The 24,275-nt window shown below is 38.1% G+C and overlaps 1 protein-coding gene across 1 annotated transcript; it reads right to left on the reverse strand.

Annotated features, from left to right (window-relative positions):
* Positions 1 to 7,905: 7,905 nt before the first annotated feature.
* LOC115564789 (putative peptidoglycan muropeptide transporter SLC46) lies at positions 7,906 to 19,778 on the reverse strand. Its single transcript, XM_030389488.2, has 5 exons — positions 19,326 to 19,778; positions 9,978 to 10,326; positions 9,508 to 9,909; positions 8,693 to 9,433; positions 7,906 to 8,627 (listed from the first exon to the last, which is right to left on the reverse strand). The coding sequence occupies exons 2-5, from the start codon at positions 10,316 to 10,318 to the stop codon at positions 8,324 to 8,326; spliced, it is 1,788 nt and encodes a 595-aa protein (XP_030245348.1). The 5' UTR covers positions 10,319 to 10,326; positions 19,326 to 19,778; the 3' UTR covers positions 7,906 to 8,323.
* Positions 19,779 to 24,275: the final 4,497 nt, after the last annotated feature.

A 24,275-nucleotide genomic window follows, 5' to 3' on the forward strand; every position in this document is an offset into this window, starting at 1 on the left:
TAATTTTTTAAATAAATGTACATAAATATATAAAATTAATGTACACAAAAATAATTGAAATAATATGAAAATAAGACAAGCTAATTTATTTTAAAATTTTCAAATTAATTAATAAAGAAAAAGAATAATTTAATGGAAATAAGACCGTCATTGAAATGTTGCTTCAACAATTTCTTACTAATTTAGGATTGCCCCAATTAGCTGTTCTGATTCATGTTGGACTCTCACATCTATGCATTTTAATTTGAGCCAAGATTTTAGTATAAAAAGCAGAGTAGAGTCTTCTAGAACAAAAAGAAGAATTAGAAATGAGGCATTCATATGAGCCAAGAGCAAAGAATTGCAGAAGAAGTAAGAGTTATCCCCTGAACATCCTTCTTCAAGCACTCAACGCTCCTCTTATGCATACAGTAGAAAAATAGAATTCTATAATATATATAATAACTTTCTTTTTTGCAAATATACATGTTCTTTATGGGTTCTGCCACTCCTCCTTCTCTCTGTTGTTTATATTTGTATTGAAAATTTTATATCTTATATATATATATTTTTTTTTAAATATATTTTTACCATAGACCACACACAACAGAGTGCGTTTAAGTTTCAGTTCATACCAAGAACACAAAATGGAATTCCATAAACGAATAGAAATCCATCTCCAAAGTAAAAGGGTTATTCAACTTCTTCTTCAACTTAAAAAAAAAATAAAAGAAAGAACTGAGTTCTAGACATTTTGTGAATTGATAAAGACGATACTAATTTATGACAGTTTAAATTTCCGGGCGACTACTGTGAGAAGCGAGCGAGAAAGTCGAATGTAATTGTAGGCGCTGCATTTGGATGCACTCAGGGAGAGAGAGAGGGAGAGAGAGAGAGAGAGAGAGAGAGAGAGAGAGAGAGAGAGAGAACTCGAGTAGATCTACACATACATATGTGTAGCCCATCCAGCACCGGTCTCTCCCTCGTTCCGCTTGCCGGCCATGTCAAGTGGGTGAGGTAGCGGCAGCATCATCATGCTCATCATTGACGCTGCATCTCAAGTGCATCAGCATCATCAACATCATCGACGAGACTATCGGAAAATCACGTAATGGGCACGTAGGCCAAATATTTACTTAAGACCAAAGCGGGCAACGCTGCGTGAAGGCAAATATGGCGAGGCGAGGGCTGGGGCGCGGCTCTAAGGGTGAGGCGGTGGCAAGAGTAAGCTGTATTAATGCTGTGGTGGCAAACCAATTGACTTGACAAGCGACGAGGAGCAGGATTGAGCATCTGAGAAATAGGAGTGGGAGCTGCAAGCGAAAGCGAGAGCCAAAGGCAATGGGGCGACAACTTCCTGCTGCAATTGTTTGACTTAATTGCCGCAGCGACTGCAACTGCAACTGCTGCTGCTGCTGCTGCTGCAACTGCAACTCGACTGTAAACAGTAGTCGACATTGACTTTGACTTTCGGCAGGCATACACAAACACAGGGACTCAGGTTTGTGGCTTCAGTTTTGGTCGCCTGTCGATTTTCGTTTGATTTTTGTTGCAATGCACCCCGCGGAGTTTCATGTTGTTGTTGTTGTTGTTGTTGGGATAGGTATCAGACAGAAGCAGCAGCAGCAGCAGCAGCATCACAGGAACCGATTGCAGCTCAAAGGTAGTAGTAAAAGCCAGAAAACTAATTACGCAGTTGGACTAAAGCTACACTGAAAAAAAAGTGCGTTGATTATAGAAAAACTAAGCTAGTGATTTGATGTGATATGATATATATGATATTATTATTATATTACAATTTATTATATGATATTATATGATATGATATGCCGTGGCACGATACGATATGATATAGTATATGATATGATATATAATATAATATGATAGAGTTTAATTAAGTAAGTAAAGGGGTTTAGCTGAGTAATTACTTCCACATATATAGCATAACTAGAGGCTAAAGTTGTAGTTAAATTCTACTATGAACATAATTGACAGCAAAAAGTTGTACTTCGGTTATCCATAGCCTTCTGCATTAGCTGGGCAGAGTTTTAGATATATGTGAGCAGATTTTCTGTTAAATTCATCTGAATTAATCAAATGCCATCCATGTCTTCCCAAATCACATCATTTGTTTATGAGCTGAGCAGCTTAAAGAGAATAACACATTTCAACTTAAGAGCTGCATAATAAAGCTAAAGATCCGGCATGTGGCATATGCATCAAATTCCAGAGAGCATTACATTTTAATTTTAAGAACTGTGAAAAATCTGTAATAATAACAGAAGTTCTATAATGAACTCTATTAATAAAGACGGGCATATGAATCGAGAGTGCAACAACAGCCTCGGAGCTAAAAGATAGGTTAACAACAATAAGTTTTATTCTCATAGAACATTAAAGTAAAGCAGATATTGTATTGCCCATATCTATAGGGAGAAAATTTAACAGAATAATATCATCAATATGATAGGAGCCTGCCTTTCTCATTAGACTTTAATAAGATATTGGTGTCGTATCGGTTCTGAATGCACAGCATTTTGTAAAATATTAGGACACTTCTCTTAACAAAGCAAAGTGATCTCTGTAAATGTCTCCACTCTGATTTAATATATAAGTAAAATATTCAACAGACTCTAGATGTTGGTTTTATATTTAGTTATGAACTTATGTGTATAAATGATATGACTTAGGTTAAATGTAATCCTTTATTTTACTTTAATACCTTATATAAATAGTGTATTCTCAGGATCCCGCTTCCTGTCGCCCATTATGCTGCATACCCCGCGCACCCACTCTCAGTGGATTCCGGATATAAACAGCTCTTGAGCATGCCCAACAATAATTGAAAATGTTTCTCTTCATGCGGATATGAGAGCATTCTGCCAGCCAAAGGCATTTAAATTAGCGAGCTGAAAAACTATTATAACCTTTTCTATTCATAGAAAAGTTGGCATGTTTTGTTGTTGACTGTTTGCAACGAGGAGTCAACGAGTCGAGCAGCCAAGGAGTTGTGTGGGGTCTGTGTCGTTTAGTAATTTTGTAATTTGTTGATTTCATATTTCCTGCAAATGAAAATGCCTATTTGATATCCTGTCAGGAGCAGAATGGCAGCTCAACAGTTCTTGGGGGGCCCCAAAACTCGCCCCGCCCGCCCTCTCGCTCTTTTTGTTCTGGCAAATGAAATAAACGAGAAAATATCTGCATGCCACTTTTTTGTTCATTAAGAGACGCCCATACACACACACACACACACACACACACACATGCATACGCATAGCTTAACCGCAGAGGCCAAAGTCAAGAGCTACAACAACAAGGATGTGGCTGCCACTGCTATCCTGTTGCTGTTGCCATATAAAACTTTATGCTTCGTTAAAAATGATGTACAAATCAAATGCCAGAAGCAATTTAACAACAACAACAGCAGCAGCAGCAGCAGCAGCAACAACCACAACAATGCGCCCAAAACGGAGACGAGTCCTGGCCAAGGATGCCAGCGTCAGCATCGTGTATGCAAAGGGGGCTTGGGGCGTGGGCGTGGGCGTGGGCGTGAGCCGGGGCCAAGGCAGCCACGGCCAGCGAGAGCAGTTGCAAAAGGCAATGAACAAAATAAATAAATCATTTAAATGAAATAAATTACACACACGCACACACTACAATACATGTGTATTTATGTGTATGTGTGTGTAGGGGCTTTGTGGCAGCCACAGGGCTCATTAGAAATACATAACACAACCAAACATTCACAGCAGCAGCAGCAGCAGCAGCAGCAGGAGCAGCAACGGCAGCAGGAGACGGCTGCTGCAAGCTGCATTAAACCAAAAAATAATATTTTCGACCAAAAAATGCTGTTGGCCAAGGCGAGAGAAAACAATTTTTCGCAAAATTAATTGAAACTAAAAATGCAAACACGGCAAATAAATAAGCCCAAAAGGCAGACCAAGCACACACAGAAATGCTGAGCCATAATAAACTGGGAAATGCACATAAATTCATAGACACGCAGACACACACACACATATATATATAAATATAATATATATAAATTCGCATCGGATTCCCTGGGCCCACGGGGCCTGTTTAGTTGTGGCCAAACTAATTGACTAATTTGTTAATTTAAGTTTGCAATTTTGCAAGCTCAGCTGAAATATGATTTCGGTTACTTTTTGCCAGACAACTCGGACTGAAATATGATTTTAGTACAAATTCGTATTCAATACACAAGAACTTGGCTAAAATCCGGCGATGACTGTGCACCTTGACCAGACGCTTTCAGATGGGGAAATCAATATTCCTCTTTTTTAAGCGCTCAGCATTTACAGCTCAATTTCATTTCGGATTTCTTGTTTTTTTTTGTTTTTGGTTTGTATTTTTCTTTTCCTTTGGGAAAGTGTTTGTAACAGACATGAGGTAGGCGTGGCAAGCGCAATAAAGAGATCTAGCTATGTCTGACTATTTGAATACTGCATTAACTAGATCTAATATCTTAATTACTTTCTATTTCACTTTCTTCCACAGAGGCGTGTCTTTGAGGCTTTAAAATTTTTTATTGAAATGAAAATTGTTTTAAGTTTTTTGGTGTATTTTATTTTATTTTATTTTATTTTATTTTGTTATATTTTATTTTATTATATATTATTTTCTTTTCTTTTGTGTATTTTATTTTATTTTATTTTATTTTATTTTTTTATTTGATTTTATTTTTCTTTTAATTTATTTTTCTTTTAATTCTAAGGCATTTAAGAAAATATTTATATATCACATATACATATAATAATATTATAATATACCGTAAAAAATATAGGATATTAATAAAAAATCTAAATGTAAGCATTATTGAATTATTCAAATTTATTTATATTCATATAAAAACCATCAAATAATCAATAATCAATTGATGATTAATAGTGGATTATTATTTTTATCTAGTAAATTAATTTTAATAATTTAAAATACATTTAAAACAAGTAATTTCGACTAGATTTGCCTATAAAAAATAAAATTATTGTCCAAAAGAAAAAACAAATATAACATATTATATACATAATATATACTTATATATTATATTTATAAAAAACAAAAATAAAAATTAAACAAGCATCAAAATAATAAATAGCTATAATAAACTTCTCTATTATCGTGTGGCAGAGTTTGACGAAAACTTCACACAGAAGTATGGCAAATTTGCTTTCTTGTCTTCACTTTTTTTCTCCTTTCAAAATACAAACACAAAATGAGTGGTCCAAGTGGCCTTCCAGCAAATATCAAAGTCAAGCAAATATGTAAGAGGACACCAACAACAACAGCAACAACAATGGCAAATAGAGTATTTGGCACTAAAAGCGAAACTACTTAGCATTTGGCATTTGCCATTTGGCAGCGGGCGAAAGCGGAAGTGGAAGAGGAAGAGGAAGAGGAAGTGGCAGAACAGAAAGCCAGGAATGAGGTCAAGAGACAAAATAAGCTTCCGCCGGTGGCAGCATATGTGTGTGTGTGTGTTTGTGAGTGGGTGTATGTGTGGGGGGGTGTGTGCGTAGAGCCCCCGCCCACTACTTAGCCAGCCAGTTGAGTTGCTTCCTGCTGCCAAGGGGCAGCTCAGAGCTCACAGCTCACAGCCCGCAGAGCCCACAGCTTTCAGCTCTCAACTCTGTCGAGCATCTCTCCATCCAACCTGCAGCCACCCTTTGTAGCATAACGGAATTTAACGGTCAAATCGCTTGACTTTTCCGCCACGTTCGACATGCCATTCCCTAGAAGATTGAGCAGCTCAAGAAGCCCCAAGCCCCAGGCTCGGGCTTTTGCTTTGTGGTTGTCGGCTACAATTTTCTTTTTTTTTTCATTTTATTTTTCAAATTTTTTTTATATAAATATTTTTTGTGAGCTCCCCAACTTACGCTTCATTAACTCGTTTGATGCCACGCATTGAATCGCCCTGAGCCGGGCACTTCATTTATAAGGCCAGCTGGCAGGAGCGTGGAGCGAGGAGCGAGGGCCTTGTTTGCCCAGCGTTTGCATTTGAATTTGATTTACTGTTATCATTTGTGAATTTATAGTTGGCCTAGTCGTCGTTGGCCAGACGAAAATCGCATATTAATTATGCTCGGCTCGTTGTCGGCCTGTCAGTTCGCTGCAGGCTCAATTCATTTCGGGCCATGTTTGGACTGGGAGAGTTTTACTGTGAAATTGTCAAGAAAATGCGTGTTTAAGCCAGATTAAATGCAGCTCGCCATAGATTTATGGCCCAGTTAGTGAAGCTCTGGCTACGGCTCTGGCTACGATTACGGCTCCATCGCCATCTCCATCTCCGATTCTGGTTGCCCGAACACCGATTCCAATTCCAATTCCAATTCGTTTTCCCTGTCGCTTTGCGCATTGTTTACTCCAATTATTTATGGGTCAGAAAAGCAACCGACGCAGCTATCAAATTTCAGCGCCTCGCAACATCGATGCCCTAGCAACATGCTGCTGTCAGCATTGTTGCGGGCAACATGTTTGTGGATGCTGTTTGGTGAGTTTCTCGCCTGCCTTTACCTTCGCCTTTGCCGTTGTTGCTGTCGTTGCCTTTGCCCATTGCGCCGATCTGATCGAGGTGGCGCCAGCTGCATGTGGGCGTGCCCAGGTGGGCGTACGCATCCAACGGCCATAGTCGTCGATATCGAAAAAGTAATTAAAGGCAGCGAGCGCCGTTGGGGCAACATTGGGCGCCCGCCACGCCTATCAGTCGCCCTCATCCTGCAGCCCACGAGACTGTCAAGTGCAGTGTGTGTCGCATGCGGTCGCCAAATGGCAATTGCGATAGCAACATCACAGCAAGCAAGCAGATATGCGAATACTTAATGCTCTTACTGCATATTCGAGAGCAGTTTATAGTTCTTATACACAAGCTTTAAATTGTTTTCAGAAAAAAAAAATTATTCAATAAACTTAACCTTAGCCTCTGGAAATTTAATCTAGATGAAATCTATATAAGAGAAACAGCAATCCATTCCTTGCTTAATATTAAAACTAAGTTTTTGTTATTTTCTTTTATTTATTTATTTTTTTTTTTTTTCAAGTATTATTACATATAGTTCAACTGTAAATACTTATCCCAATACTTAAAACAAAAAGTATCTCCAAAGATAAACCGAGATATGGCAAAGGGTCTATTTAGAAAAAAAAAACAGCGTTGACAATCGAAATTTTGGAAACAAATCAATGACAAAAAAATATTATTTATATTATATTCTCATATTATTGAATTATAAAAAAATAAATAAATAAAAAAAAAAAAACAAAGTAAAATTTTCAAAAATATTAACAATAACCAACTTGAGCGAAAATAGTTAAATGTCTCAAAAATCTAGTATCATGAGTAACAAAACTTAAAATATATCTAACTAAATAATATATTTTTGTCTATATTCAAATACTTTACTATTTTTCTAGGAAATTACTCACTTTCTGTGGCACACAAATATTGAAACATGAGACAAACAAACAAAGTCTGGCTATCGATGTTTAAGGGTAATAATTACAGCTATTTTAGATTTAGACCTGCTGCAACTACCTGTTCGATACAAACCTCTCTCTATAGCGACTATGCCCAGACAATGTAAATATCACGCATCCGTTTTATGCAACACAAACGACAATTATCAGCGACATGAGCAAACCAATTGTGCGGCCGTTGCTCGCTGTTCTGCGTGCAGGAAGTGTGCGATAGGCCATGCAGTCATCCAGTCATCCAGTCATCCAGTCTAACCACCCACCCACCCACCCACTCACCCAGCCAGCCAGCCCAGCCCAGCCCGGACATTTCGGAGAGCCGTGTCAGTGCAGGTGGACTCGGTGGTTTTGGGCGATGTTATTTGTGTGTGTAATTGCCGTGGTGCAGGAGCCACAAAAACTGATTACAGTGTTCAATAGTCAAATAGGCGGGCCGTATTCGGACATGTCCTGCGGCCACTTCCGCCATCAAAGGTCAGCCTCCGATTGGACGTTATTAAATTTATTCAATACTTTTACAATACTTAAATCTAACAAAAAAAAAAAAAAAAAAATTGCACAAAAAAAAAACCATAGCATAGAAAATTCAATTGATAATAATAAAAAAAAGTTTTTTTTTGGGTACTTAGAGCTAAAACATTTACAGATCGTACGATACGTAGGTACAGATAATACGCGACCTGCTTCACCTATCTGAAGCCGCGTGGAGATAATCTCCATGGGGCGTTCACAGTTCAACTTACAGGCCAGCATAATAAATATAGGTACAGAATAATTATACAACAAATACATATATACACGTATGCATGTATATAACAGACGGGAGAATTGGATGGCCCGATGCCGCAGTGCCGCTCTAAGCATCCTTGGCCTTGGCATCCAGGGCATCCTGGACAAAGGCGTGATTCTCGATGCCATTCTGCCGCGTCGCTGCCGGGATCGCCGCTGCCGCCGTCGCTGCCGCGGGAGCAGAGTCTGCGTGCTCCAGGGACTCGTGTATCACATTGGCAATGATGCCATTCAACTGGCCCTTGGCCTCGCTGGCCAGCGCCAGCGCCTCGATCGCATTTATGTTGCCATTGGCTTCCTTCACGGAGCCGTGCTCCGTGTCCGTGGCATTGCCCTTGCGACGTTGCCGCACCTGGAAGCGATACATCCAGCTGAGCGAGAAGAGATAGACAAAATTAGAGATGAAGAGCAGTGGGAAAGCGAGGGGAATACTCACAGAAAGATGCCCACGGAGAACATGGTTAGACCGCCGCCGAGCAGAAAGAAGGCGCCCGGCAGCACCCGGAGCGTGGCGGCGTACAGCGTCGTATACATGGGCGCAAATACCATGGGCATGAGGGCCTCGGCGACGCCAAACAGCGAATTGACCTTGCCCAGCTCATCCTTGGACACCAGCTTGGTGGCTATCGAGCGCATGGCTATGAAGGCCGTTCCATTGAAGATCTCCACCAGGCCGCCCAGATACATGTGCCAGGGCAGGGTGGCGAAGGCGTAGACGAACGACGACAGAATCTTGGAGGTGCTAGAGAGCACGCCGACCAGAGCATCATCGATCTCCAGCTTGTGTGACAGCACGCCCACACAGAAGATGACGCCGATGAGGCCCGTGAACATGGCATAGGTCGAGAAGAAGCTGAACTCCACCTCCGACCAGTTGAAACGAAAGCGGGTGAACAGATATGTGACCGCCATCTCGCCATGCAGTGGGCCAATGATCACCATCACCACGATCATCAGGAGGATGACGCGCTGGCGCCGCTGGTTTTCGCCCTTCTTGAAGGCCACGCGGAACGTCTGCACCACGTGCTCCTTGTCAAAGAAGTCCGCCAGCAGACTCTTCTGTTGCGCCGACTTCTCCGGCCGCGCCACCGGCTCCTCCAGGAAGAACATGCCATAGACAAAGGCCAGCACATAGAAGGCCGCCGAAATGGAAAACACGCCATAGAAGCCAATTTGCCTGGAGATCGAATGATCATTGAGAGCATAATTAGTCAATGCTGGGGAGTGGCTCTGCTCGGGTCGAGCACTTACTTGAGCAGCACACCACTGAAGGCCATGCCAATGGGCACGCCCACCGAGAAGCAGACGTTGAGGATGCCAATGCGCAGAGTGCGCTCCTCCTCGGTGGTTATGTCCGCAATGTAGCTGAAGACGCCCATCAGCATGGTGAACCAGCCGCCGCTGAGCGAGGGAAAGATGGCCTCGGTGAGTGCGGCTGCCTCCATGGGTGCGTTCTCGAAGTAGACACAGAGCATGAGGCCGACAACGCCGAGAAATTCCCCCACCACCGGTATGAGGATGCAGGGCTTGCGACGGCGATGGCGATCGCTCCAGGAGCCCCAGAACAGGATCAGCAGGCAGGGGAAGAGCGACTGAATCACCGTCTTCCATGCAGCCATACGGGCGACCATCTGTTGCACTGTCTCCTCCTCGCTGTCAATTAGAGAGAGAGAGAGAGTTATCAATTGAAATTATCCAATACTCGCATCAGTTGCACTCACAGCGTATAGTTGGCCGTCTGACGGCGAGTTAGCGCATCGCAGATCTCATCCCCGTAGGCCATGTTCACGCGGCACGCCTTCTCCAAGTTCAGATTCTGTGTGGCCAGATTCGAGAGCACGCTGGGCATTATGTATGCGGCTAGTATGGGCTCCACGGTGATATTGTTGGCCACCAGGCGCAGCTTTTCGCGCCAGGTGCGCTCAGCTTTGGGCGTTTCTGTCTTCCCATCGGCAGCCTTCTCCTGGCCCAACTGCGTGGCCGTACTCATTGCGGGATGGCTAATCGTATATTTATTGGTGTGCTTCGGCGGGTCAATGGCGCCGCCGTCCTTGGGTGACATCTTCAAGTCTAAAGGGGCGAAATTGAGAATGTAAATAAAGTAATTAAGAATTGGTATGCTTGAGAATTGCATAGAAGGGCAATTTTTAAGAGAAAAATGCAATAAATATTCTACAAGAGAAACTGGAAATTTAAGATGAATTTGTGTAATAATTTAAATATGAGAAGCACATAGAAGAGCTTTATTTGAATGTGGAAGGCAGATAATGTGAAATAAAAAAATATCTAATTAAAATAAACTAAATAAATATCATATAAAATATATAGATAGTCATTTGCTATGGTAATTCGAATCTATTAATAACATTTGATGCGAGCAGCTAGAGCAGGGCTTTGTTTTTAGTAGAGACAACAGCTTATTGTGTATAAACGGTAAATTAAAACTAACCATATCGCAGTTCATCAAAATCTGCTTACTGATTAATAAGCCATTCAATATCGTAAATCGAATCAATTATCAACCTTATATCAACAATAAAACAGAAAACAGTTTTGCATTTGCTTCTGCTATTTTCTTGCTTTTTCCATTGAAACAGATTGTCTGGGGCATTTAATCAAGACATTATATGAAAGTATATATATTATGTGAATATAATATATGTGTATATACATTCTTATATATAGACATATGCATTATTGTATTATTGTGTACAAAGCAACTGAATTGTGCCTTTATAGCTAATTAAGTGTACATAAGACAAGTGATCGTGACATTTATAAATATAAATTGTTTATTTCTTTATACACATTCACCAAGTGAAGGGAGCATATTGGCTTGCTGGCCTTTTGCTCCGTTTGACTCTGTAGTTCTTGAAGTTAAAGTGAGTAGGAGCAAAGTACAATCCCGTCAAATAAAAAAATTAAAAAAATTAAAAAAATAAATAAATAAATAAAACAGAGTCCTTAACCTAAATTTGACAAATTTCTGGAAGATTACCTGCTCCAAAAATGGGGGTATGGGAAATCTGCATATATGAATTTTGATTTTGAGATCATGAGCAAGCATGTGGCTAACGATCACGTTCGACTGCAACATTCTTACTTGTCTTTGTTCTGAAAAAGCTATTGAAACTGTTTTGCTGCCAGCTGCAAAAAGAAGCGATTGTAGCAAAGGCCATAAAATTGAAAGAAATAACACAGATAACCATATAAACCGATCGACACAGAAATAGTCGAACGAATCACGTAGAAACATGTCTCAAAATGCTCATTGTGCACTTTAATTTAATTAATACTTTTTGTCTCTTGGTGTATGTATGTAATTTAACAACTAATTTACTTTAATTTATATGTTATGCTGCAATAGCTTTATAGCTGATCATGCATAGATGTGCCGACGCTACAAAGCCAGGAATGGGTAATTTGAAGTCAGTATAGTTAAAATGGTCGACAGTAATTCTCTTGCTAAATCATTAGGTTCTACTGCAGTGTACCTATGAAATTCTTCCTATAATAGTAAAATAATCGCCTTAAGGAAAGCTCTCACTGTAGAGGGGCAGATATTTCGGGAAGAGGTAAATGAACATTATGCCAGGCCGCTTATTAGCCTCTAAAGGATTTCATACAACATTTAAATTATAGTTTTTACTCACTTTTTTGTTATATTTATTATTTCATATATTTTATTATTATTTTTTTTATAATTTTTTTTTTTTGCCAATTATTTTATTTAATGATATTTAATAGTTGTTTTGATTTTGGTAAGTACCCTAATCTATTTAGTTAATTTTTCTGTATTTAATTATTATTTATTTTTTTTTTGTGGCCAACAAATGTGCCAACAATTTTGTTTTATGAAATTAAATCATTAACTTTGATTTAATTAAATCTTTGGGCTTTAAAAAAAGTTATTTTGTTGCATTTTATAAATAACCTATTCTATTTATTTATTTTTTAGATTCAAAATTATATACACATTTTTTTGTTAGCATTTTAATCTATTGAAATTAAATCATTAAACTTTATTTACTTCCATGTTTCAATTTAAAAACAAAAATTGTTGTAAGCCTAATTTATTCGGTTAATATGATTTTTATTTAATTTGGTTACTTTTTGTTCATAAATCATAAATTAAAACAACTTAAAAAGTCATTAGAATGCATAAAAAGCTTGCTATATATTTAAAGGTGAATTTTTAGATTTAATAGCACCCCAAATAATGGGGCCTAAGCTTGCATGACAAAAAGTAATTCCCGACTTGTTACGCCCCCAGAGAGCCCTATCAAAAAAAAAAAAGCAAGAAAAAATCTAGACACTTTACAGACGAGTAAATATGCTAAATGTCAATCCCCAAGAGAGTGAGACAGTCGGACGGCACGTAATGCAAATATTGCTTAAATTTTATAGACCTGTTTCACATCGTGAACGAGTTAAAAATGCAAAGTTCTTATAAGTCTTATAACTTGCTTTCAATATTCAAATGGAAATCAGGCTCGAATTCGCCAATATATGCACGATATATGCACATTGCTGATATTTGATATGCAGCTCTCTCTCTCTCTTAGGCTGTTTCTCTTTAAGATCTGCCGCTGAATACGGCTCACGCACACATTCCACAGAATCCACAATCGCATCAGGGCATACTGTAATCGATCATTCAGCAAGCCGTCTGTTGTGATCGCTAGTTGAGGCTGTTCTCTAATTTCCACTTAACTACATAAGTATTAATGGTGCCCAGCGGGGGCACTCAAGCTTCACTTGTCGCCGCCGCCGCCGCTGCCGCTGTCACATTTTGCTGTCATTCTATTTTTGTGCGCATCTCCCACTTGTTCTGATTGGATTATTTGCCTGTGAGAGATCGTTAGCGAAAGTATTTTTTTTTTTCGTTTGTATTTGATTTATTTCTATTTTGATTTTGATTTTGATTTTGGGCTCGCGGCTTTCATCTTACGGCTTTGCCCCGTTGCATGTTGTACGGCCTTTGTTTTCCGCTCTTCCTGGTAGTACGCCGAGTGTCAATCAAGCGGCACGCTGACATCAACGTCAAAGCTAACGTCTATGTCAATGTCGACGTCAGCATCAGCATCAGCGTCGGCGTCGGCGTCGACTTCAGCATTGAATACCATGTTCAGCTGGAGGCTGTACCACGCACTTCTTCTTCCTCGACTGGTTGTTGTCGTTGGCAGGCGGCCGACTGGCTGCTGTGCACTCGGCTTTATCAGTAACAATTATCATTGTCAATTACTGTCTGTACCGCTGTGCACCTGCTCCGGCAGTCGATAAAGTGCTCTCCCTTCTTTTCTTCTCGCGGCGATGTGCACTCCGAGAATTCCCATCAAATGACAAAGTAATTGAAACCTAATTACATTTGTGTCACTTGATTGTCTGCATTGTTATCTGGGCGCGTGTTTACCATCTCATTTCGCAGTTAAAGACATTGGCGGAAACAAGCGGGGTTTTCCACCCGATTTTCGTGCCCCTCTTTCACTCGGTTCACACTGCCAAACGCAATTTTTACTTCAATTAGTTCGGGTATTTTGGAGTAAATTCGGGCAATCACATGATAGGTAAAAACTTCAAGAATTTAATGCGACTCCATAAAATGAATATATTTATTTAATAATAATCTGCCTTATCGCACTTTATATATGTACACACACACACATATATTATTATTTACATTTACAAGTTGCACAAAAAGTTTCAATTGTAATCGGACGCAATTTATATCGGCTGAGCACCTCAATTAACTTAATTTATTTATTTATTTGAACGTAACAAAGTTAAATCTAATGCGATTAATTTGGGAACGCTTCAAAATGGGTCTACACAAATTATTCGACATAATAAAAAAAATCAACATTTCTTTAGCTCATCTTGAAATATTTTTTGCTTAACATTTTAAAACTGGCTTTGGGAAATGTATATATGTATACTTGTGTATTTATATTCATATATACATTTTATTTATACACATATTTATTTCGTAGTCCCTCCAAGAGACAGCAATTATCATCAATTATATTCCAAGCCCAGCTTAAACAGAACTTTTGCCATACTAAACACTATTTTTTTTAGATTCATAGTACTAATTGAAGCAATACGCAAAGGAATGTGCAATTGCAGCAAGATTTGTCGCCCAAAGACATCCATCCGATCCGAGCAAATATACATAGATATGTATATGTATGTACATATGTATATGCGGGAAGTCCGTAAATTTGATTTATGAATACTTTAAGCGATTTTAAAACGGTGAAAGAGTATTATTATGCAGTTGCCCAACTGCAACTTTCTTACTTGTTTTTTGTTTGTTGGCTTATGTTGGCATAAATAATGTGGAAATGGAAAGTTTTTGTTTACTTTATTGCTTTACGTGTGTTTTATTATAATCTATGATGTTTCATATGATATTCACGTTATAGCGTTATAATCAGAAACCGTTACGAGTATAATTATTGTAGAACAAAAAAATAATTTCTGTGATTTGTATAAAATTTGTATAGAAATTATTATTTGATTAATGAGTAATAAAGAATTTTTTATTTTTATCATATCAACTAATTTTAATATTTTTATTGCCGAAAAAATAACTCATATATTTTTTCAGCGATTTTTATTGGGGATTTTTATAATTCCATTTTTTTTTTAATTCATAACGCAAAAATTCATGAACAAACAAAATTGAAATTTCTGATTTTTAGCCAAGCTTTGCTAAGTATCATGGGGTATATGTGGCATATGAGTATGAGATCCACGATCCATGTATGCGATTTATTTCATATACTATTTGTTATACATATGTATGTATTTAAAACCTTTGCTTAGCCACGACTCTTTGTATTAGCATCCATTAAAAGTGACAGAAATTAAAAAAATAAAAATAACAAAGCTAATTGACCTTGACAGTCGTACACACACACACACACACAAACACACACGCACATACATACACACACGCACATGCATACACACGCGCAGAGAGGGAGAGAGCTTTAGCGACCCACAAAGTGCATCGCTGGCTGTTTTAATCTTCAACTTCCGTAGCTGACGCCACTGCCGCCCAAAGACAACTAAAGTCGAGCTTGGGTTAATTATAGCCGTACTATTTGTGGGACTAGCATGTGGGCACACACACACATACACACATGCATGCATATACCTATGCGTGAGCATTTTCGCCGTATATAAATACATTTGTATATAACAAGTAAGAGCCGAGACTGCTCGACTAGAAGATCCCCTGAGCCCTGCAGAAAGAGCTGACTGAGCTGAGTTGGCAGCGAATGAGCTTGGGCAAAACTATGGGAACTTATTTGTTGAATAAAATTTAATAATAATAATTAATTAATAATGTTTGTATAGTACTTAAGATAGGTTTTTTTCTCGAATTTTGGGCGAAGGGCACGTTGTATCCAAAATCTGTAAATTACAAACATTTTATTCCTATTCGTCCCCATTAAGCTTTCATAATTTAATAATAATTGTTTGCATATATTCCAAAGAACTAAATTCTAGTACTTAAGATAGGTATTTTTGTCCGAATTTTGAGCGAAATTGCAAATCTGTAAATTACAAATTTTTTATTCCTATTCGTCCCAAGGTATAGTTACACAGTAGGTCCACAGTACCTTATCGTGTCTGCCACGCCTCCTGCCGGCTACACAGCTTTTCCCAAAATTATTATACCCTAATTTTCCATTTTCAATGGATTCAGGGTATACAAAAAATGTGTGTGTATGGATGACAAAGTTCATTATCATGCATTGTCCCGCTCCTAAAAGTGTCGTCGTTTAAATTGGCTTAATTGCAGCTAAGCTGTTTATATAGGTATATATACAGTTTTTTTCTTTTAGTTGACTAGCCGAATTTTTGTTTTATTTATTTTTTTCATTTTGCATTTAAATCAAATCTGTTGATCGCAACTGATTGGCTGAGCTCCGTTAAGTAGTCTAGTAATTGCTGCAACTGTAGTTAGAGATATGATCTTCAGTGGTATTTATAATAAAAATTAAGGGCGTTAAAGTGAAACTCAATTTGGTGCCGAGAGTAATTTCTCTCTATTCAAATTTGCACATTAAATAAATATATACTCCAAGCCCAGTGGCTTACAACTTTGTCACAACTTCTAAACTTGCCCACAATTAGCATCCCAGCAACCCATTTAATTACACTGTTCTAATGACTGTTATTTATTTATTTATGTCTCTTTTTGTATTATTATAATCAGTTGGAAATATGGAAAATAAATATATGTAGATCAATTATCAGTCAATTATATTTTAAATATTTTTGTTTTTTTTTTAACAAGTATTAAATATGAACAGCCTTCAATTTGATTTATAATTGATATTTATTAATTTATATATTAGGAATTTTGTGGAGCCATCTAAAACTCAACTCAATACCAACAATTACAATGCAAAGTAATTTTAATGAGAATCGCAAAGAAGGGCTTTGAACGAAGTTGAACTCTCTGCGATCGTCATCTACTTGATGTCAAAAATGCAATAACCAAGAATGATTAATTTATCCGATTGATTCGAATTAGACAAAGCCTTAGGCTGCGAACCATTAATCAATTATTAAGTATATGCAATTCATTCAACGAATGCAATTAATGCTAACCGGTTGGCAGCCCTGAAATATTCGCTTCTTTTTTATACCAATTCACGTAAAAATTCGTATTTATTTAAATTACCCAACGAGTGGAGCTGTCTTTGGCTCCAAAGTCATTGAGTAATTGGCATGTTTTACCAGATTTGATATGCATAATACTGGCATGCCTAGTAGGGGCTAACTCTACAGTTACTTTTACCCATCCAGCCAGCCAGCCAGCCAGCCAGCCAGCCGAACAGTGGTGCCATCAATGCCAATGAGCCGACTCTAAGCAAACGTGCATTGAACCCCAAACGAAAAGTAAATAAAAAACGAGTACAAAGCTATTACAGCGCACGTCGATCGATGCGCTGCTCTTTTGGGTCTCTTAATGGGATGGGGTGGGGATGTGTGTGTGTGTGTGTGTGTGATGACCTTAACTGAGTGTCACACTACCAGGAAGTGTCGTGAGCTAGCATATTAACTAGCCAGCGGATAGACAATTGTCACTTGGCTAATGGGCATGCATGAATAGCTAGCTAGCCAGCTATATTAATTTAGCCAAGTTCGACGAAATTTCTAGTTTATTTGAATTTTTTCTTTATTCTTTATGCATAATCACCGAGATTGGAGCTAGAGCCAAGAATCGTATATATATTGTTATGCTTGACTGAGCGAGCCAGCCAGCTTATCGCAAATCTGGAAAAAAAAATACCAGCACACCAGATTGAAGTTTATAAATAAGTTTATATAATATATATATATGTGTGGAACTTTCTTGATCTCAGCTTGAACTAAATGGGGCTATAGATCATGATTCTGTTGTTGGCTTGGAACTTTAGCCATAATTATTCCCATGGATCTTTGTCGTTTATCTCTTTGCCATATCTTTCTCGCCAGCTCTGTTTTATTGTTTTCTGCATTTGATGATGGTCTTGTGCCAACAAATTGCTTAGCTCATGCGATGCTTTCAATATTAACAAAATAACGGACATTATTATAATTAACAATATTACAAATGGCAATTAAATTATTTAGATTTGCCAGCACGATGCGACGCGGCTGCTGTGAAAATAATAATAATAATAATAAAAAAAAAAAAAAACCCTTTGCCAGTTAATGAAACAAATTCAATTTGCGGGAAATTTGCTGGAAATTTTTGCCGGGTTGTTGTCTCTCTAATCATATTTTTACCCATTTCCGGCTGCTGACAAAACTTTTCACACACCCCCACACACACACACACACGCACGGACAGATGCACACAGAGAAAGAGAAAGAGAGAGTGGGAGAGTGACACGCTCATCGACGCTCGGAATAGTCCGTTAGGTTATTGATTGGGGGCGGCCTACGAGACCATATGAAATTAAACGGGGCTTTAGTCTAAGTCTGAATTGAAAATAAACACAATTAGTTGACAAAAAAAAAAAAAAGGAAAGAGAAAAGAAAAGAACGTTTTACTTTGTCAAGCGCAATTCAATGATAAAATAAAGAGCTAAATATAGTTGCACACACACACAAAGGGAGAAAAGGGAGAGTGGGCGTTGGGGTCGGGCCAGAGACTTGTGTGAGCGAGTTTTGAATAGACAATGTTTTATTTATGGGGCTTAAACAGTCGAAAATTGCGGCAGTTCCGACAAGCGACGTGTGCGGCGACTCCACGTAAACAATAACAAAATGCAGAATCAGAAAAAAATAATAAAAGAAATAAAAATAAATAAATAAAGGCAAAAAAAGCCTCACTGAAATGAGAGCTTGAGCTGGACGTGGCATTGTAAATCTAAACACTAATTTGGCAATCAAAGCTGAAAACAAAAATCCCCAACCCAGTAGAGAAAAAAAAGAGGAGAAGAGAAAAATGAATTCCAAATGAGCACCGAATTTAAGCTAATCAAAATAAAAACTAAAAGGAAATCAACAAAAACTTAATGACACACAAAACTAAAAGCCAAACTTATGATCTTCACATATATAAATTTATATATCATTAATCTAGGCAATGACAGGCTAAAAAAGCAAACAAAACAAAAACACAAAAAAAAAAAAAAAAACAAAAAAAAATACAAATATACATAAATAGTAAAAAGAAGAAGATAGATAGAGAGAGAGAGAGAGATCGAGGCGGAGGTAAAAAAAAAAAAAAATAACTGCGCGTAACATAAATATTATGAATGTGAACAATTTGTAGTTAGTAATTTTGTTGCATGCCACGGGCACGCAAGCACATCAACTATGAATGACAACAATAACAATATGCTACATTTTGTATTGTCAAACACACACGCACACTCACACACACACACACACATTGAGCGTCAGCGTTGTATAAACGAGCGCAAACAAATTTCACGACAAACGCGAATTTGATTTAATTTATATGTCTCTAATGAAATTAGTAGTAGTAAAAGGCATACACACACACACACACACATAGAGATTCACACACACACACACACTCATGGTAAACTCACTTTTAGTCAACTATCTCTTGAATAAGTAGTATTTCAATTCCTCGATCAATGATCACAGCTAGGATGCGTTTTTGTCTTTGTTTTGATTTCTGCTCAGAGTTTTTCTTTTATTTTCTTTATTAATTTTTTTGTTTTGTTTTTTTTTTTGTATTTTTGCATGCAACAAACAACTACAGCATGACAGACGTGACAGTGTATTATTGTCTATTGTTGGGTTTATTTTCTTTCTGCAGGGCTTTGTTAACGAGCTGTACTGTAAACGTAGACCAGCGGTGTTGAGCTGAAATCAGCGACTGAATTTTGTATTGAATTTAGTGAGTGCCGTCGGCTAGGCGGCACACGGTAAGCGCTGCCAGCGACGCGACGTCGCAGCGACAGCGACGCAACGACGCTACGGGGGCGGCATGCGGTATGCGGCATGCCGCGGAAAGCGAAGCGTCGATCACTCAGATCCAAGCTTGCCAGCGACAACGACGGCAGCGAGAGCGATAAAGCGAGCGAGAGAGCTGCGACTGCAGCAACAACAATACCAGCAGCGGCGGCGGCAGCAACAGCAGCAGCAGCAGCAGCAGCAGCGGTAGCTTCTGCAATTGTCTCTCAAAAACAAAAAATAAATATATAAATATGCATAAAGAGTAAACACCTATATAAAATCTATATAAGTCGAGCCATAAACTTCATATAGACCTTAATTTCTCTGGGTCTATTGCGAAAAGATAATTCCCACAGACAAAGGCATGGGCTCAGCTAGCAATTAGCCGGTAAAATGCTTGTGAATTAAATTTGTACTTTGGCATAAATAAAATGGTAAACATTAAAAATAAATATATATAAATATGTTAAATTCGTATATATTATATATATTATATATTTATACATATATATACGAAATGGATTATTATTATTATTTTTTTTTTAATTTATTTATTTATTTTAATTTTTTTTTTTTTATTTACACACAAATTCAAATTATAAAGAATTATCGAATACGATTTTTTTTTTCACGGGACTCGGCTACATCTTTATTTTATATAAGCAACGATACAAAAAATTTACATTAAATCTAATGCAAATTATTTACATATATTTAATTACTCTAAATACAATTTTACTGTCTTTTATATAAATAATGCTGCAAAAATATATATTAATTTAACAAAAAAAATATTATAAATATATATTTTATATATACATATATATAAATTTCAACTACGCGAATATTTAAAAAAATTAATATTAGTTTAATATATATTTTTGAGCATTTCTTATGTAAACCTTGATTTTTCGTATCCGCAATTGGCAATCTTTTTTCCCCTTGGCAGCAGTTTTATCTGCTTTCTTTTCATATCAGTCACATACCCGTGCTCAAATTTGCCGAGTCTATTGGCACGAGTTTTAAGATGCATACGCAGAAACCCGCTTGACTGAGTCTATACAAATAAATGTTCATCCGTAGATGTATATACACATACATATGTATATGTATATATGTCAAATATTTATATATATATATATCTATTGTGCAAATTGTTGTCGTTTTATATTAATTGTCAGCACGTCAATGTCTGTTGCTATTGAAGTTTCCAATTATTTTTGGTCGCTTTTGGTAAGTTTTTGCATATGAGCGGCATTCACATCGTTAACACTTTTTGTTTACTATTTTGGGGTCTAACGCAAATGAGGCTAAGAGGTGCCAGAGGCGCGTCAAGGGGCGTTGGGGTCGGGCAGGGGCTACAGCAGCTTCAAGTGGCCGACGGTTTGATTTACCTCGCTATCGCGAGTGGGGCTCGAAACGTGTTGCTGCTAGTCGCTAAGTAACTAACATATGGCAATATTTTCTCTGGTCTTGGATTAACATGCGATTCTCTAGAAATCAAATCGAAATGATATAAATAACGAATACAAAAATTCATTTTAATTAACTTTGATAATTGACTTTTTCGATCTAATCGATCGAGGGAATCCCAATATGCCAAGACAAGGTGTGTGAGTGTGTGTGTGTGTGTGTGTGTGTGTCAGTGTAGGTATTTGTTTAGCACGCCGTTCGGTGTTTCGTGTACAGCTTTTAGCTGACCAATTGCTCCCTCAGCCTTCAGGCTGACTGCTTTTAGCCCAATCAATTGCTGCATTAATTCACGTGTTTCTGCCAACCCCTCCCCCGGGGCCTTAATTATGACACTTGATCTGTAGATGTTTTGACGATGCCTGGCCACGGGTGACTACGGGCCACGCCCACTTGACCTTGACTGACAAAGCCACCGCGCCGCAAAGACCGCAGCTCAGCGGAGTCCATTGACTGATGCCGCAGCCAAGCAGAGGCGCTGAGCTGTAACGCGGCTCCCCTCCAGCCCTCGATCCAACACCAGCCAGCTGTTGCTACTGCTGCAGCTGCAACCAGTTAGCTTGGTATCAAGAAACATAATAGTATAATAATGATGAGCTTATTATAATTGAAATTAAGTATATTTATTTTCTATTTTTATTGTTTTTTTATTGGCAAAACATTGAATTAACAAATATTATTACATAATAAATAATGTTTGTGCTCGAAGTGCCGAATCACACATAATTACTCCAACAGACCCGGGTCAATAACAGATCTTGCCTACAGTGGCGAGCACGTATAGATATATATATATATATATATATATATATGGATATATAATAAGTAGAGGTGGGCGTGGTAGGCCCCGTAAAGTGAATATATATTCATGATCAGGGCAACGAGCTGAGTCGGATTAGTCCTGTCAGTCTATCCATCTATCTGTTCTTATGAGAGTATCGTTATGGATTAAAAACCTCATCTATTTTATACACGTCCCAGCACTACTGCCAATGCGTAGGTATGTGTGTGTGAGTGCAAATTCAAAATAGTAACTTAAGATTATTAATTAATATTAATGATAGAGGTGCGAGCAGTCTTAAGGGTAACATCGGCGTATCGCACAGTCTCTGGCGCTGCCGTTACCGTCACTTGATTGCCCAAGAGCGTAAGAAGATGTGGAATATGCGGCAAAGTGGAGAATTCTCGGCACAGATAACCATGAGCAAACAACAAAAATAATCTCCGAACTTAAGCAGTGGATAAATAGAAAGCACGGCGGCACCTCTTTCTACTGCTCTCCGATCATGGATACTTTCGAAAGTACCCAATTAAGATGGGTAAAAATGGCCAAATCGAACTGTATTTATTGCGAAAATGCAATGGATGCTACGAAACACACTTTCTTCAACTGCAAAAGGTGGTTGGAAGAAACAAACCTGGCGAAAACTGTGAGTGAAGTCAAAGTAGAGACATTCGTACAGCGCATGTGCAGCAGTCTATGAAGCACTTTTACAGCAACAAAAAAATATATTTTTTTAATATTTATATATTTATGCTTATTAATAAAATTAATATCAATTAATTATTAATAAATAATAATATAATGATTATTATTATTATTTTACTATGTTTTGTTTTTCTTTTCCATTGATGTCAACAATAGAAAAAAAAACAGCTGAGCAACTAAATCTAGATTTTTCTACATTCGTCGCACAAAAGTAGGCAACACGCAGCGCACTGTGGATTTTCAAGTGCCGGCACTAAAAATTCCCAAAAGGTTTTAGTTCACGGCGCATGGTAACGCGGAAAAAATCTTGCTTATTTGGGCGGCTTAACATATAATTACATTCATTATATAAATACTATTATAGTCGACTTTCGAGTCGAGGTCCGCCACATACAGTCTTGCGACTGTGTTGGCGGTTTGCTTGTTTATTTATTATAAACAAGTATGTTTAATTGCCGACCATAGCGTCGAGGCCGTCCCATATTTTTGTTTTTTTTTTTTTTTTGGCGGGCGATTTGCTTATTTATTTTGAAATAAGCGTGTTTTGTTAAAAGTATCTCCGACCAAAGAGTCGTCGAGATCTCGCCCCTTGAATGGCTTCAAGCCATGAGATGGTTAATATTTAGCCAGGTTTACCATCCTATTGGGTTGTTGTGACAGCTTCTCTACTCTTTGTTATTCATTATTATAACAATAATGATAACTTTTTTTGGCGTTGCACCACCCTGAAGGTATTCATAAATTTCCAAGAGACTGCAGTTTTTGAAACTTGTATAAATTTATCCATTGGAAAATAGAATACGCTTTTGTGTACGTGTGTGCAACTGTAGTGGAAGCTGTCCAACAACCCGGGAGTAGCGACGCTACTCTCTTGATTAGCGCTATTTTGGAGCGTTAATTGGTGTGACTATTCTCCTCCTAATGATTGGTTCAGGGAGAGAGATAGCGCGCTTCCACGACATTTTAGAGTCAATGTCTGACGGAACGTCGGAAGCGGCCAGCAGCAATTGATGTTGGCGGATTGAAGGAAACAGTCCTCTTGTGGGAAGCTAAGGTTTCAACCAAATAAACAATTTAGTTGGGGGTTCGAAGTATTTACCTACCTATGTGGCAGTTTCGTTTAATATTCTTGGTGGAATCTCTTGCAGTATGCTGAGCTGTCATTGTTACTGCGTTCGATTTTACTCGCTGAAGACATAGCACCAGCGGTACTTTTTAAGAAAAGTCTATTCAAATTTCTTTGTAGTAAAGAGCGATCCTCTTGTAGGAGGTCAAGGTGTTCAAGCATTCTATGTATTAGCTGTTTGTTTCTCAATATTAGTTGGGGGCTGCGAAGACTTTATTAAATTTAAATTTTTTATTATTTTACAAAACCAAGATTTTCTTATCCTGCTTCGATGGCTCTCCATGAGATTACATTGTAGAGTCAATGTCTGACGGAACGTCGGAAGCAGCCAGCAGCAATTGATGTTGGCGGGTTGAAGGAAACAGTCCTCTTGTGGGAGGCTAAGGTTTCAACCAAATAAACAATTTAGTTGGGGGTTCGAAGTATTTACCTATGTGGCAGTTTCGTTTAATATTCTTGGTCGAATCTCTTGCAGTATGCTGAGCTGTCATT

Source organism: Drosophila navojoa, chromosome X (genome assembly GCF_054131105.1).
Source record: "Drosophila navojoa isolate 15081-1374.11 chromosome X, UAZ_NAV_1.0, whole genome shotgun sequence".
NCBI classification, from domain to species: Eukaryota; Metazoa; Arthropoda; class Insecta; order Diptera; family Drosophilidae; genus Drosophila; species Drosophila navojoa.